Raw genomic sequence first — 16,657 nt, forward strand, 5'->3', positions numbered from 1 at the left:
CGGCGCCACCAAGTCTGGAGTGGGACCATTGTGTGGGAGGGGGAGTAGGACCCCTGGACAGGGTTGCCGCAGCAACCCATGTCGCACTCTAACCTGATAGGCTGGAGGGTGTCCTGCCAAGATGACCACTCCACTGTGTGAGTGACAGCCAGGCTGTATGAATGGGGATCTTTGTGCATAAAAGCAGGGTCTTGAGGACTGGAAGAGCAAGACGTCGCCACTGGAACTACGGAACCGAAGAGGAGAGAAGCCAAAGACATCTGCAACGATTGAACCACCGGTGAAGCCCTGCTGCAGCGTCTCACCACTTTTCTCCACACAACAAGAGGAGATCTTCATCTGAAAGCCTTCTTCGCTTCAGCTGGTGGGGCCAACCAGTTTGCCAATCGCCTTCTCGGACCTGCCTTGGTCGAATCGCCAGTGCTCAGCACTTGGAGGCCGGATAGCCAGGCAGCCATCCACCCGGACTGCGATTTAAAGGAGCGTACCTTTTATTCGTTGGGCAGCGCCACGGCTGGTTTCATCCCTGGGTAGTGCAGTCACTCGAACCTTCCTCCACGACGAGAGTCCCTCTTCCTCTGCTGGATCACCCGAACTGCAGGAACTACTAGGAACCACTGCCACCGCAGGAGCCTCTTCTTCATTTTAAGGTACTTTGTTCCGCCATGCCTCCCTTTTCGTGCGGTAGCGCTAAAGGTGTTTTAAATCCTTTACCTACCTGTTGGGTTGGCCGCCCCTTTCGTCTAACATTGTCTTTCGCCTTCAGCACCCAACTTTTCGAATCATTAACCAAAGACATGACTGCAGCTACAAGAACATTTTGCTCCTGGGCCCTTGCCCTGTACCACTGACTCTGGCTCAGGCCTATTGACTCTGGCTAAATTTGTTAGAACTGCCTTCTCTAGATTGCTTCTCAACTAGAATCGTGTTGGTGCACCTACTTCTTATAACCACCTTTTCCTTCCCACTTTTAAAAGTTGTGAAGTGCCATTGTGCTCGGTTTTCATTTAAGTATTCTCTATGCTAAAGTACTGCCTTGCCTAAACTTGTTCACAAACTTATTGGGAAGTGTTGCTAAGGTGCCTAAGAAGATATTCCTGTATAACTTGTCCTTTCCCTCCCTTGTGAGAAATTGCTACAGTGCCATTTGTGTTTGGTTTTCACTGTGCTGTTTTGCTCAGTTTTCACTCTTGCTGAAACTTGTCTACAATTTAACTAGGGAGTTGTGTGTACTTTTCTTGACTGATTTTAACTTGCTTTATTAACTGTGATTAATGTGTTGAACTAGGAGTGTGAAAAATAAGGAACAAGTTACTTACCTGTAACTGTTGTTCTCCAGCATGGGTCTGGCATGGATTCACATGCTCATGAATATTCCCCATCGTCAGGCTGGGAATCCTCGGTAAAGAAAAAATCAGTATCAGTTTCGTTTCTGATTTGTTTTTCTTAGTAGTAACCAATCACTGGTCTCTGGGTCATACTGCCCCCAGCCAATGACTGCCCTCTCCCTAAGCCCCGTCCCCGGCAGCCATCCTCAGATTTGGTAGCACGTAAAGTGGCAGTATGAACAAGTGAAGAGCAGCAGAGGGGTAGGAGGGAGGGTTCGCATGTGAATCCATGCCAGACCCATGCTGGAGAACAACAGTTACAGGTGAGTAACTTGTTCCTTCTCCAGCATGGGGTCTGGCATGGATTCACATGCTCATGAATATAAGAATACATAGCAGTACCCACATGCACAACCACAGGAGGTGTCAAGGCTCAACACTAAGCATTACATAAAACTCAACATTAAGCATCTCTTAACTCCTCACCAGGCTCACCTTAAGCGAACAGGTTGCGCAGCACTGCTTGGCCGACTCTGGACTCTTCCCTGGAATCCCAGTCGACGCAGTAGAATCTCATGAAGGTGTGCGTCGACCTCCACGTAGCAGCCTTGCAGATGTCCAGCAGGGGCACACCAGATAGGAATGCCGTGGTAGCAGCGATCGCTCTGGTCGAATGGGCTCTTGGACGGCCGGGCAAAGGTAGGTTTGCCAACCGATGACAGTGCATGATGCAGCCACAGAGCCATCTGGAAATGGAAGCCTTCGAGAGAGCCTTCCCTTGGTTCACAGGTCCAAAGTTCACAAACAGCTGTGATGTCTTCCGAAAACGCTTCGTTCGGTCCACGTAGGACTTCAGCGCTCCGGCTACATCCAGCGAGTGCAAAGTCCTCTCGGCCGGCGACAAAGGCAATGGGAAAAAGACTGGTAACACCAAGGGCTCGTTGAGATGGAAGTCCGACGGCACCTTGGGCATGAAGGGGGGTGCGTCCTCAGCACCACCCTTGTCTCATGGAAAGTCAAGTATGGAGGCTTGCAGGAAAGGGCCTGAATCCCACCCCCGCGTCGTGCAGAGGTGATGGCCACAAGGAACGCGGTCTTCCACGACAGGAACTTCAATGGAGCCAAATGCAAGGGCTCGAATGGCGGGCCCATGAGCCTGGTCAGCACCACCTTGAGCTCCCACGCCGGGGCTGGAGCCTTCACCGGCAGGAATGATCGGAACAGTCCTTTCATAAACTCCTTCACCAGGCGATGAGACCACAGGGACGACCGTCCTGCAGTTCTGGTGTATCGGGCAATCGCTGCCAGATGTATCTTGATGGAAGCATGAGCTAGTCCAGCTTTGGCCAGCGACAGTAAGTACGGTAGCACTTGAGGGGCTGTAATCCATAGAGGGTTAATCTTCTGTTCACGGCACCAGACAGAGAACCTCTTCCACTTGTGTCCGTAGCACTTGAGAGTGGAGGACGCCCTGGCCTTTGCAAGAACCTCTCTGCAGTCAGCTGGAATATCGTACCCTCCTAACTCTAGTGTTGCAGGAGCCAGGCCTGGAAGTTCAGCGACTCCGGGTCGTGATGAAGAATGGCGCCTCCTTCTCTGGAGAGAAGATCTGCGTCCGTCGGCAGTTTGACTGGTGGGGACGCTGACAAGTCCAGAAGGTCCAGGAACCACATCTGTCTCGGCCACCTCGGTGCGACGAGGATCATCCTGCACCGGGACCTCATGAGTTGGTTGATGAGCCTGAGCAGCAACGGCAATGGAGGGAACGCATACAGGAACAGGCCGTCCCAGGGGAACGAGAAAGCATCGCCCATGCTCCTCGGCTGGGGGAACCTGCTGGTGAACCTCTAGCACTTGGAGTTCGCCGCCGTCACGAACAGGTCGATTTGGGGTTTGCCCCATCGCCGGAAGAGTTGATCCACTTTATCCTGGCGTAGTTCCCACTCGTGGCACGAGCGCAGCTCCCTGCTGAGTGAGTCGGCGATGGTGTTTTTTATCCCTGCTAGATAAAAAGGTACCAGAAACAACCCCTGGGCAACGGCCCAGTGCCACAGATCCTGGGCTTCCTTGGACAGGGCTGGGGATCTGGTTCCTCCTTGCATCCGGATGTATAACATTGTGGTGGTGTTGTCGGTGAAGATACTCACCACCTTGCCCTTGAGGGACGGGAGGAATGACTTGAGGGCCCAGAACACTGCTCGGTGCTCCAGTATGTTGATGTGGAGCGGCCTCTCCTCCGGGAGCCACAGGCCTCTCGCGTGAAGATCTCCAGTGTGTGCTCCCCACCCCTCCAGGGAGGCATCCCTCGTCACCGTCACCTGGTATGCTGGGGTCCGAAAGTCCGTGCCCACTGCGAGATGCGCGCGGGTGCCCCACCATCTAATTGCTTGGCGGAATTCTTCGTTGAGCGAGATCTTGTCCTCGAGGACATCATCCCGAGAAGGGACTTGATGGACCTCACTCTGGCCACGTCCGTGGCCAGCAGACGCTGTACCTTGCCCAGGATGGCCTGCGTTCTTTCCTCCGACGGCGAGGCCAACTGCGCTACTGTATCGAGCTTGGCTCCCAGAAACAGCGCGACCTGCGACGGAACCAGGTGGGATTTGGGGAAGTTGATGGAGAATCCAAGGTCCGTGAGCAGCCGGACGGTCTTTGCTGTGTGTTCAACGGTGAGTTCTCTTGTCCCTGCTCGGAGGAGCCAGTCGTCCAGGTCGGGGTAGACGTGGATCCCCTGCAGGCGCAGCCGCGCCACCACTGGTGCTAGGCACTTGGTGAACATCCTGGGCACCGACTTCAATCCGAATGGGAGGGCCTTGAACTGGTAGTGCCGCCCTTGGACTACGAACCTGAGAAACTTTCGGTGTCCTTTTAGGATGGGGATGTGAAAGTACACATCCTCCAAATCCAACGACGATAGAAAGTCGCCTTCCTCCAGCTGGCCCAGCACGTGCTGGAGGGTGACCATCCGGAACTTCTGTGCCTTGATGTATTTGTTTAGCCGACGCAAGTCCAGGATGGGATGCCAACCTCCTGTCTTCTTTCTGACGAGGAAGTATCTGGAGTATACTCCGGAGCCTCTTTGGGACGAGCTTGATGGCTCCTTTCTTGAGCATCGCCCTTACCTCTAACAGCAGTTGAGGGACTTGGTTTTCCTTCCTGGCCACGGGAGGAATTCGCGGGCAATTCTTAAGAAATTCCAGAGTGGGCCCGTGGGCCAGGGCATCCAGCACCCAACGGTCGGTGGAGATGGACTCCCACACGCTGACGAACATCGTCAGCCGGCCTCCCACCGGGGTGCTTCGGTGGGTGCCCGACGCAACGGCCGGTTCAGTCTTGCTTGGAAGCAGCCTTGTCGCCTTGGCCTCCCTGGCAACGACGGCGAGATCCACCTGACTTGCCTCGTCCCCTGTAGGCTTCTTGCGACGAGGAGCCGGCCGCCTGACGGTAGGTCGAGGAGCCGCCGCTGAATCCTTTAGAGGCACCTTGCTTGCTTCCGGAGTTCCAAAAGGGCAGCTGCCGTTGCTGCAGAACTCCCAAGGCCCGAGCCGTCTCCATGTCGGTCTTGATGGCCTGCAGTGACTCAACCAATGTCTTTCCGAACAGATTGTTCCCGTCGAAGGGCATGTCCAAAACCTTGGCTTGCATGTCTTGGTGGAAATCCGTCGCCTTGAGCCACCCCTGCCGTCAAAGGCAAATGCTGTTGCCCAACTGGCATAAACCGGTGTCGCCAATGTCCGTGGCAACAGTTATGGCGTGGTCCGACGCCACCTCAGCCTCCTGTAGGATCGCCTCTGCCCTCTTGTCGTCCGGGAGGAAGTTCAACGGGGGGGCGATCTTGTACCACAACTCCCTGTCGTAGCGGGCCACAATCGCTATGGCATTGGCCGCCTTAATCGTAGTCGCCGCCGACGAGATGACTCGTCGTCCCATGGCATCTAGTTTCTTGCCGTCTGGTGGGGAAGTTGAAGCCGAAGCACCCCCCCCCGCTTTCTTCTTGGCCGCTGCCAAGACGACCGAATCCGGGGTCGGTTGTGCCCTAAGGCACAGAGGGGCGCCGTTGGGGACCCGGTACTTCTTCTCTTACCGGTCCCTTTTGGCAGGCGTCGTGGACGGGTTCTTCAGGAGAGCAAGTCCCTCGTCCCAGAGGTCATCCAGCAATGGCACCGCGAGGACTGTCTTCCTCTTGCCCTTGTGCCGTTGGTAGAGGAAGCCTACCTTCTTTTCATCGGGGCAGAGCTGAAAAAGTTCAGATGCCCTGGCAATCATGGCGTGGAAAGAGCCAATTTTGTCGGGAGGAGACGCCTGAGGAATCGGAGATGGGAGGCCAGTCCCATCGTCGCCGCCGTCATACGTCTCCGTCGTGGCCGTGTCTGTTTCCGTGTCATCCCTCGGGATGGGGGAGGGTGACAAAGGCTGAGATGGCCGTGAGGGCTGAAGGGGAGCCGGATGAATTCTCCTCCTCTTGTTTGGAGGGCTTCCCGACGGACCCGGTTCAGCTGGGTCGTCCGTCCGGGGTAAGGGAAGTCTCGTCCTTCTCTCCGTGCATAAGGCTTGGATTGCCGTCAAAATGGCCGCCGAGTTGTCTTGTGGCTCGGGTTGTGACAGGCGTGCCGGGAGCGACGGTTGTTCCTCCTCCACGGGAACCTCATCATCGCCACCCTCGTTGGGATCCCTCCCGTGGGACCGGGCCTCTTCCAAATTTTCGGTCAGTTCCTCCTCGGAGGTTGTGTCTGTGTCCATCACGGCTACCGCCCCCCCTCTTTTTCCACCAGGGTTTTCACGGGGGGGGGCTCTTCTCGACAGGCTTAAAAGAGGATTCCCTCCGCGGATGCAGGGAAACTCTGGGCCCTGAGGTCGCCACCACCGGGATAGCCTCCACAGGCTTCACTAGTTCCGCAGCGACTCCCTCAATCGAGGCCTTGGCCGGGATCAAGGCCTTCACCACCTTGAGCACACTTGAGGCCTTCACCTTAGAGGTGAGGGTCACCGCCTCGCTCCCCTTCGGCCTGATCCTTTGAGATCGACCAGGGCCTCTCCAGATGCTTAGCCGGGTTCTCAGATTTTCTCTTCCCCGAGCCAGTGCGTTGGCTCGCGGTTGATGGCGTCGGTGAAGGTGCGCCCTGCCTGGCAGCCGAGGAGCCTGACCGTTCGGCGCTCCTGGTACCCGCGGACTTGCAGTGCTTTGCCTTCTGTTGGGCCCCCGTCGCCGGGGCACCCTGGCAGGACTTAGAAGACCGCTCAGACTTCTTCTCACCTGCTGGTCTCTTGCCTTCCAGCCATTTGGAGAGACTGGTCCAACGATCCCTCATAGACCGATCCGACATGTTCATGCAAAACGCACAGTCCTTCTCTACATGCGTTTTGTCCTCGTGGACCTCTTCCTATCCGCACTACCACCAGGAGACCACACTGCTTCTTCCCTGCATACCTCATCAACTTGAGTGCTGCATTCTTAACGAACAACCCTAACTGGCCACCACTGAGTCTCTGGGCCCTACTCCACTACGCTCTCACCCTCACTGCGACAGCAAAGTGCTCACCGATGCTCGCCACTCCAGACCACCAACCACCTGGTCCATATCACGCACCCAGCCATACTGACATGCCTAACAAGTCTCGGGGTGCCAATAAGACAGGAGCCATGGATACATTTGCTAAGGCAACACCTAGACCTGAGCCTGGGCATGCCTCAACTAACCAGGAGGAGCCTGACCCCACACCTCGAGTACTCCAGTTCCTGACCTTGCAGCAATGATGGAGTCTATATCCAAGAATTTTGCTTCCTTTCATGAACAACTAGATGATAAATGCCAACGTTGCATCACTCAAATCCCAAATGGACCACGCTGGCACCAGAAATACTGAAACGGAAACGAGAGTTAGCGCCAACGAAGACAACATACATACCCTCCAGGAAACAGTTGGCTCCCTTACCCGCGATATGAAACTAGTCAAGGCCAAATTTGATTACTTGGAATCTAGATCGCGCAGGAACATACGCATAATCGGCTTACCAGAAAACGTGCTGAAGGGTTGCATGGAGCTGGCAGTGGAGGATCTGCTAAAAGAGCTGCTCGACAACCCCGATCTATCTCCCTATTTCAACGTTGAGCGAGCTCACCGAGCCCTATCACCACGCCCCAAGCCTGGGGATTTCCCCAGACCTATCATCGCGTGAATACACAACTACAGAGACAGGGACCTCATTCTCAGTCTATCACGGGAGAAAGGGGAACTACGACTTGGTCCTACTGAGCCGAACTCACGTACCCCTGCGCCACTTCATTATTCTTCTTTGCTTTGTTTGGTTGGCAACAGCGTACCCCACTGCAGTTGCAAAACTATGTTGGAATTTATCTTTAGTGTGGGCCCCCGTTGGGCCAAAAGCACGGTCAGTCCATGCTGGGATCAGCCCGCTGACACCCAGTTTTGGGTGGTTAGCGGTGGGAGGGATAGGGAGGGGAAGGGCACCGCTGTCCATAACTGGATGGCGAGGGAGGGGGGAGGTAGGGTTTGGGGAAATTTTATTGGAAAAGGCAGAGGCAGACCAGCAGATCGCACTATGTTGAAGCGTCTTAAGAGTAACTACACAAACTGCAAATGCATGCCACGAAAGGTGAGCGGGGATGTGCCCTAGACAAGTGAAATACCCACCACCATAATGTCCTGGAATGTCTGGGGATTGAGTATCCACACCAAGGCCGGTAAAATTATGGCTTATGCCAATAGATACAGTAGCAAAATACGGCTGCTGCAAGAAACGCACAACGGACCGCCTTGCAGGGAGCATGGCACCATCTTGGGGATCTAACAGATACTTCACTTCCTATTCCACGCAGGCTAGAGGCGTGCTGATATTGGCCCACAAATCCATTAAATTCATACTACACAAGAGCTACATAGATCCCGATGGCAGATATGTCGTATTACACTGTACCATAGTAAACAGGCAGTACCTCCTTGTGAACACCTATGGCCCCAATGTGGATTCCCCCGAATTTGTGGACACTATTTATTTATTTATTTTATTTATTTAAATTTGTATAGCGCGCAAGCAGCCCAGGGGCATTGAGGCGCTGTTACTTGCATGAGCTTAGTTACAGGCATGGTATCAGTAAGAGGCATATTACAGATAGGAACAAGCAAGGTTATCATTACAGCTTATGCGGTTGGTCAATACAACTTAAGCAGTGGGTCCTATGGTTGGTATTCATGCTGCTGCGAGGGACCTTATGAGAAGAGGGTGGTTTTCAATGCTTTGCGGAAGGCTAGGAGGGAGGGCTCACTGCGGATGGTGGGAGGTAGGGCATTCCAGTGAGTGGGTGCGAGATAGGGGAAGCTGGATCCACCTGCTCTGGATCTTTTTACTAGTGGCACAGAGAGCATGTTGGTGTAGGGTGATCTTGTTGGTCTTGTAGAGGCGACGGAGTGGATTCTTTGTGAGAGGTAGTCGGGGGCAGTGAGATGGATGCATTTGTGTGTCAGTGTGAGCGCTTTGAAAATTATTCTCTCCTTTATTGGGAGCCAGTGGGCTAGTTTTCTGGCTTCCGAGATGTGGTCCCTTTTGGCAATACCTTGGGCTGCTCGGAGAGCACTATTCTGGATGACTTGTAGCCTCTCCAAGTTTCTTTTTGAGGTTCCTAGGAAGAGTATGTTGCAGTAGTCTAGCCTGGAGCCGGTGATGGCTCTGGCTATGTTTGTGCAGTTCTCTTTGGAGAGGAAAGGCCTGACTGCGTTGATCAGTTTAGCATGATATGCGGCTGAGGAGGCAATGGCGTTGACTTGTCTGTCCATGGAAAGGTTAGAGTCTAGATAGACTCCAAGAGTTTTGACTGAGTCTGAGACAGGTATTTTGATGGTGTCGATGGTGAAGTGACTGAATTGGGAGTCAAGTTTTTTTAGCGTTTCGGGGGAACCTACCAGTAGGAGTTCTGTCTTGTCAGAGTTGAGGCATAGTCCATTGTCTGCCATCCAGGCTTGGATGGTGTTGTAGAGGTTGTTAAGGGTCATGGAGTCAGTGTCGTAGTTGCCTGTGAGGGTAAGGAGGATCTGGGTATCGTCCGCGTGGGTATCGGCTGCTATACTGCTGGGCTATGTACCGGGACCGCCCTCAGGTAATTAACCGTTGCAACACACAGACTCCATAGTCACAGCGCTACACTCAATATTCGAGACGCTTGGAGGACATTGCACCCTCAACGGCGCAAATATACCTATTACTCCTCTGTCCACGATAGTTCCTCCAGAATTGACCTGTTCCTAGTGTCAAGTGAAGTGATGGGCAGGGTGGGAGGAGCGCAAATATTGACTCGCACATTATCTGATCACGCCCCAATTACCCCATCGGTAGAACTGGGAACACCTGTCCCGACATTCAGCACATGGCGCTTCAAATCTGCGGCCCTCAGGGACATTGTGTTCAAGGCTGGTATATTAGCTGATCAAGTCATTTTTTGAGCACAACACCCCCCAGGCCACCTCCAATGCTGTCCGGTGGGATGCTTTCAAAGCATATATCAGAGGAATGTTCATATCCAGAGAAGCGGGAGTGCTAAAATCGATAAGAGCAGCCCTCAGTCGCTCCGAAACCAGACTGCGCGAGTTGCAACAGGAATGTTCGACAGAGGCTGACCCCGCCAAACTTGCTCGAATCAGCGAGGAACTCCAGACATTCAACACACATGCCACCAGAGAAGTCCAATATTTTAGCCGCCCACAGGCTGCTCGAAAATATGGGGCGGGTGACAGCCCGGGAAAACACCAGCAACTATAATAAAGGGGGAATGGGGTCAGGCCCAGATCGCCTCTATTAAGGATGAACAAGGCATCTCACAGTGGTTGGACCAACAGATATTGGATATATTCACCAAATTCTACACAACCCTATATTCCCAACACACTGAACAGCATATGAGGGACCTCCTTGATCAGATACCGACAACATGTGTCTCCTCCTCGACCAGAGACCAGCTGGACTCCCCGATCACTCTGCAAGAGATAGTCAGGGCCATCTCAGAACTGCCTAAATAAAGGCAAGGCACCGGGGCCCGACGGACTCACGGCTGAATTCTACCAGTAACACATAGCCATACTAAGTTATTGGAAATCTGGGACGAATCGCTCCGCGTGTCTATCCTCCCTCCTTCCTTGCGTGAAGTCGTTATAACGGTGCTGCTTAAGCCTGGAAAGCCCGGCGAAAAATGTGGTTCATACAGGCCCCTCTTCCTGACGAACTTAGGCACTAAGATCTTCGCCAAGGTATTAGCGAACCGTTTCCTCCAGATTGTGACGAAATCTGGTCCATGAAGATCAAGCGGGCTTTGTACCCGGGAGATATACTTCCCATAGCATTAGGCGGCTGTTAAATGTGATGGCCCAAATTGACCAGGACGTGCACGCAATTGCAGTCACACTCGACGCTCAGAAAGCGTTTGACATGGTATCATGGAAATATATGTGGCTGGTGTTGGAGGCAATGGGCTAGAGTTCGGGCTAACTCCTTAACATCCACTCTGTTCACACTCTTCAGGGGCACCCGACAGGGTTGCCCATTCTCCCTGATCCTCTTTGCACTAGCGATAGAGCCCATGGCGGACCATATCAGAGTTTGCCATTCCCACAGGGGGATACGACTAAAAGACGACCCGGAAATTATATCCATGTAAGCAGATGATGTATTACTATACATTAGGGACCCTGACACCCATCTTGACCCCATACTACGAGACATCACACGCATAGGCACCCTTTCAGGATTCACAATCAATTACTCCAAATCCGAGGTCTTTCCGTTCACTAACTCTACCCAACAACCAGTCACCGAATACCCTCTTCGCTGGTCCCCCGGTGGAATCAGATATCTGGGAGTCCAGGTGTCCCTAACTAAGACCACCCTGCTCGCAGACAACTATCTGGCTGCAGCACAGCTAGCTGAGACGAAAATGGCACAGTGGCGCTCTCTCCCACTGTCATTTGCCGGGAGGCTCTCTCTCATCAAGATGGTCCTACTCCCCAAGTTGTTATACACTTTCAGTAACATACCCATATGGCCCGGGGGGAAATACTTCACAAGGCTACACAAATTATGTGCACAGTTCCTATGGCACTCTGGTGCGGTGCGCAAGAAATGGTCTGATATGATGCTCCCATATGAGAAAGGGTGGGGATCACTGCCCCTGACCTAATATCCTATTGGACAGCTGTGCAGGCCCAGTATGCCACTCACTGGTACCCTGGCTCCCCAACCCACTCACACGTCAAGCTGGAAATCCTGGCAGCAACCGGAGTTAACATAATGACTCTCATATTACATCAGCACTATGTACCCAACTCTCCCAACGACCCAATCGGTACCGCCTTACGTGCCTGGAAGCGGCTGCTATACTTAACAGCTGAATCCCCTCCCTGTTATAAATGGCTCCCCGTGTGGACCTTCCCCGGGCTGGAGCCTACACACGACACTGCTCTTGTATGGCACTGGGGGACTCTAGGAACCAGGCACTGACAGACTTCTACCCCGATGGCAGGTTTATTGATCCACAGACATGGAAGCCGGGCCACTCTGGAGCTGCGCTGGAGATCCTGCAGTATTATAGGCTCCGGGCCGCATTCCGAGCCACATGGCCTGCATTTCCTAATGAACCCCCTGACACTCCAGCGATTGCATACATTGCTAATTCGGGCGGCACCCGTGTTGTTGTCTCCTCTTTATATAAGATCTTACTGGAGGGCGCCCCAGTCCAGGTTTCCGAGGCACGCAGCGAATGGGCAGAGGAAATCTGAGATTTCCGACCAGTTGTGGGTGAAAATGTGCTCACATACCAACAAAGTTTCCCTTAACTTCCGCTACCGAGTTATGCAGTATAAACTACTGAACAGGTTGTACTACACCCCCTCAGGATTTCTAAATGTGCTCATACCACTGCACATGCCTGTCCCCGCTGTAAGGCGGAGAAAGCTGATCATATGCACATGTTTTGGACTTGCCATAAACTGGGGGAATTTTGAGGAACAATCCTAGAGACACTTGCTGAGATAATTGACACTACAATCGACCCTGACCCACTGGGGATCCTGTTTGGGGCGTGGAAGTCCAACGATACTAAACACATGGCTAAATTCTTAAATGTAAGCTGCATAGTGGCCAAGAAAAGTGTACTTCAAAGCTGGAAGAGCCCATCTCCCCCGACATTTCAGAAGTTGTTAAGCTTGCTCACATGGTCTCGAAACTGTGAAGAAGAGTACCTTACTATGCTCCCTACTCATTCCCGCCCCAAGAACATATGGTCTGCATTCAACAGCTACCTTAATAATCAAGAGGAGAGAACATCTGAGAGTGGCTCGTTTCCGGGCCCCACTGGAAAGTACTTGAACACTATGAAACATCATACCTTGTCGCTTCCCCATGTATTATACTATTGCCTTTGCAGTTACTGCACTACTGTTCATGTGTATATTCAATGCATCATTCTCTTTAACATGTTTGTTGTAAACCTCCGCCAATAAAAATAAAAGGTAAAAAAAATAAAAATAATCTGGACTGTACATCAGATGCAAAGCCAGATTTCCTTAGCCATGCGAATCTACGCAAGACTGCGCTAGATGCCATGGATCTGCTTATACTCTCTGCAGTATCCAGTCCTGACTTGAGGCATTCCTCCATAGCCTCCTTCCCATCCTTTACTATCGCCAGGAAACCATCCCGCTCCTCAGCCTCCGGAATGTGATCAGCCGCTGCATCCAAACAGCTCCACAGGGTGTAAGTAAACCTAGCTAATGTACAAGTCACATTAGTAGATTTAAGGGCCATATTGTCATAACTCTCTTTTGAAGAGCTTTGTGGAAAGGAAGGACTGGGTCTTTCTGAGGTCCTTCATCAATAATATCAGTTAAGTCGTCCTGGTCATATCTTGGAGACACCGACTTCCACCCCATAAAATCTTTCACTCTTCCCATAAGGTTCCTATACCTCGGTTCAGCATGGTCAGTGGGGTCAGGTCTTTCAAATTCTACCTCAGATGAGGTATCTAGGCCACTGGCCGATTGTAGGCAGTCATAAAGGTCTGTCATTTTTTAATCAGGATCTACTAGTTCCTCAGGGACCTCTCTTGTCCCAAATCAAACAACAGCTGATGTAATCTCCTCATCAGAGGTTTGTTCCTCAAAAATAGATTTAAAAAAATCCTTCCTGGGCTGAGGGTGGAAAAATGTTTCTGGTAAAAGTGGAATAGACCTAGTTTTAGCCATAGTTGTCGTCTTGGGAACCGGTATAAAAGATTTCCCCGACAAAGGCGTCAACGGAATCGACAATGGCTTTGATATGTTCGAAGGAATCTCCGAGGTCATCGAGGAGGGCTTCGATGTTGAGTAAGGCTTTGACGCCGAGGCCGAAGGTATTGACGGCATTTTTGGCTTCGACAAAGTCGTCGAAGGACGCGTCGAGTCGATAGATGACTTTGACGATGAGGATGCCATTTTGTCCTCTGGCAACCTCGATTTATGCACCAAAGGTTTTTGTATAGTATCATGAGGCGCTGGAGAATCATTGTCCGAGGACGCCCTCGACTTTTTGTCGGATTTAGTGTGCGACGTTTTAGATTTCCCTTTGTCACTTTTAGAGTGGACAGGGGCATGCTCTTCACGCAACTTTTATGAGGGGGTCGGGGCCGCCTTCTCAAAAACTATTGACATTGAAGTCCTAAAGGCCTCCCATTTTTGGGGGAATCTAGTTCAGAAGGACAAGAAATTAACCTTCTTTCGGGCGAGGAAGAAGAAGAGGATCTATGACGTAGCTTTTTTGATTTTTTCGATGCAGAGGAAGAGGACTTCCTCAAGTGACTTTTTGACCTCGATCGCCTCATGATGAGATTTTTTCCTCAATTCTCCCGAGTCTTTTTGCAGACTTGAAAGACTCTTCCCCCACCGCTAGCTTACCTTGGCGTTCCTTAAGAGCCTTGTTCGACATCACCTGACACGACCCGCACTCGTCGGCTCGGTGATCAGGACTAAGGCACCAACGACAGTTGCGATGAGGATTCGTAATGGACATCTTCCTAGCCGCATTTCAGACACTTTTTAAAACCCGTTGAGGAAGAAGACATTTCTCAGTGAGAAAACCGACACGCCATTTCGATACACAAAGCAGAAGCTCGGAAAAACGGAACTGAAGCAACGGGCGCGGCTCGAGCCCTATATACGACGGATGACGTCAACGCTGGCCTTCGAGGGACCATGCTACGCGCCCTCGAGCACAAGGCCCTCTGGTGATTTTTTTTTCCGAAAGAAGCAGCAAGGTGGCGAATAGATCTAAGATGAGGAATACGTGGGAGGACACAATCCATTCGAAAAATTCCTTGTTCCAACCTTCTCTCCATTGTGTCCAGTTGGTAGACAGCTTATGCTCTCATCGTTTCCTCTACAAGATTGTTTTCTGACTTAACCGAAAGTAGACAATTAGCCCTAACCATTACCTGTTGTGCACTCAACTGTAGAACATATAACATAGCCTTCTCAAAAACATGGGCAGCCAAGATCTGAAAACACACTTTCAACTAACAGAACATAGAAGATGACAGGCTTGAATTAAAAGAGAAAGCAATATGTTTCTAATTCCTGCAACCTTAAAAAAGTTCTTATAATGTTATGGAGCCAAAATGGGGGTGAAGTGACGTAGTTTGCAGCTTCAACACTGTCCATGTTGTCCAGAGTCTGTTGAAGCTGCAGCGTTTGGCAGAGGTGGAGTAATGTTGGGGGTGGGGGGGCACATGCACTTATTTGGGCCTATAGCAGCAGAAAACCTAAATACAACACTGGTATGTAGACAGGATCCAAATGAAACCACAGGAGATAATATTTAGTGACCTAAAAAAACATCTTTTCAGTGTCTCATGAAATGTTTGGGGAAGGTGGCCTATGCCTAAGCCACCGGTCCCTCCCTTAGATCACGTCCAGCACTTTGGAAACACCCCCTTCTAAGAGCACCCACCTCTCCCTCGACTTTGCATCCCACTTAAAGCACTGCATATATTCCTTTCATCTCCCAAACGTCAAGACTCTTTGCCACATCCTGCTTTTCGCGTCATTAAATAACCATCTTTGTACTCTAAGCAGGTGTATGACCATCAGAAAACACTATAGTAAAAAAAAGGGAGCGGAGACTAGAAAATGTCAGCAGAATGTGGGCAAAAAACAATGAACACGGTCGTGTTTAGAAATGTGTAGGAAATAAAACTACTTCAATATAGCCTGAATAATAACATTAAGAGTCAAATACATACCAACTTCATTGAAGTCCTCAAAATTGATTTTTCCTTGTGCTTCACAATCATAATCCTTGAGAATCTTTAATACATCAACTTTCTTTACATCAAATCCTAAAGCCCGCAGTGCCACCTTTTGGAATAAAGCAGAAGTATCTAAATTTAAAATGGCAGCAAATTACCCCATCATGCAAAAGTAAGGTAATTCGGCAGAAAAATTAAAGAAAACATTAAAGACAACCTCATTATATAGGAATTCCTAAACAAAACCCTTAAAGTGTTCCAAACAATAGGTCTGGCTGGCAGGTAGCTCTTTGCAGTGAAAGGCGGTACTTTAAGCACGTTCCCCAGGATATTGCAGCATTGATTTTCAAATTTTGCGGCATGGAACAGTAAATATTGCGACACAAATATGGCAGTTTAATGGCATTCAGGGTTAATTAAATAGTTATATGTAGATACGTACTATAAGAAAATTCCATTTCCACTTAAAGAATATTCAATTTCCAATGTCCTCATTGTGACTACGATATTGAAAACAATCTCTCACAAAGGGAGTTTCTTCATATATATTTTTTTTATTAGTACATTTTAGTTAAAATAAACATTAACACCAAAAATTGTTGAAAGAACATTCAGCATAATATCAGAAATAGCAATCACATTATTCCATTATTTCATCAAGTGGAAAGGTTTCGGAATAAAGTATCATAAAACACACACAAACAACCTAAAACAAGTGCATTATTCCACATTTCAACAGATAAAGAGAGTTAAAAGAACAAACACAAATACAGCCTGAAATGACCAAGCGTTATCAGTCATCACTGGATAGAACCCATCACACTACATTGGCCAGATGTTTTACAGCCTCCTTCCATACATAGTATCCAGCCCCCGTAACAACAAGAGAGTTGGCCCTGTATAACAAGGACCAAAATTGATCACCCTGGATACTTTCAAGGGTCATTACAAAGTTTGTGTAAGCCCTAGTGTATGTTTGTTCAAGAGTTCCACATTGGGTCAAGACAGTTGACTGGATTAGAAGTAATTTGAACACAGCCTACAATG

The 16,657-nt window shown here is 50.5% G+C and overlaps 1 protein-coding gene across 4 annotated transcripts in view; it reads right to left on the reverse strand.

The window, feature by feature from the left end:
* The window catches only part of CETN3 (centrin 3), a 514,649-nt gene that overhangs the window by 138,899 nt on the left and 359,093 nt on the right, over window positions 1–16,657 (reverse strand). For all 4 annotated transcript variants that reach the window (XM_069627612.1, XM_069627611.1, XM_069627613.1 and 1 more), the window contains one exon: window positions 15,605–15,719. In XM_069627612.1, the coding sequence (XP_069483713.1) occupies window positions 15,605–15,719 (115 nt within the window). The remainder of the gene's footprint in view (window positions 1–15,604; window positions 15,720–16,657) is intronic.

This window comes from Ambystoma mexicanum, chromosome 6p (genome assembly GCF_040938575.1).
Source record: "Ambystoma mexicanum isolate Mex_15411 chromosome 6p, UKY_AmexF1_1, whole genome shotgun sequence".
Taxonomy (NCBI): Eukaryota; Metazoa; Chordata; class Amphibia; order Caudata; family Ambystomatidae; genus Ambystoma; species Ambystoma mexicanum.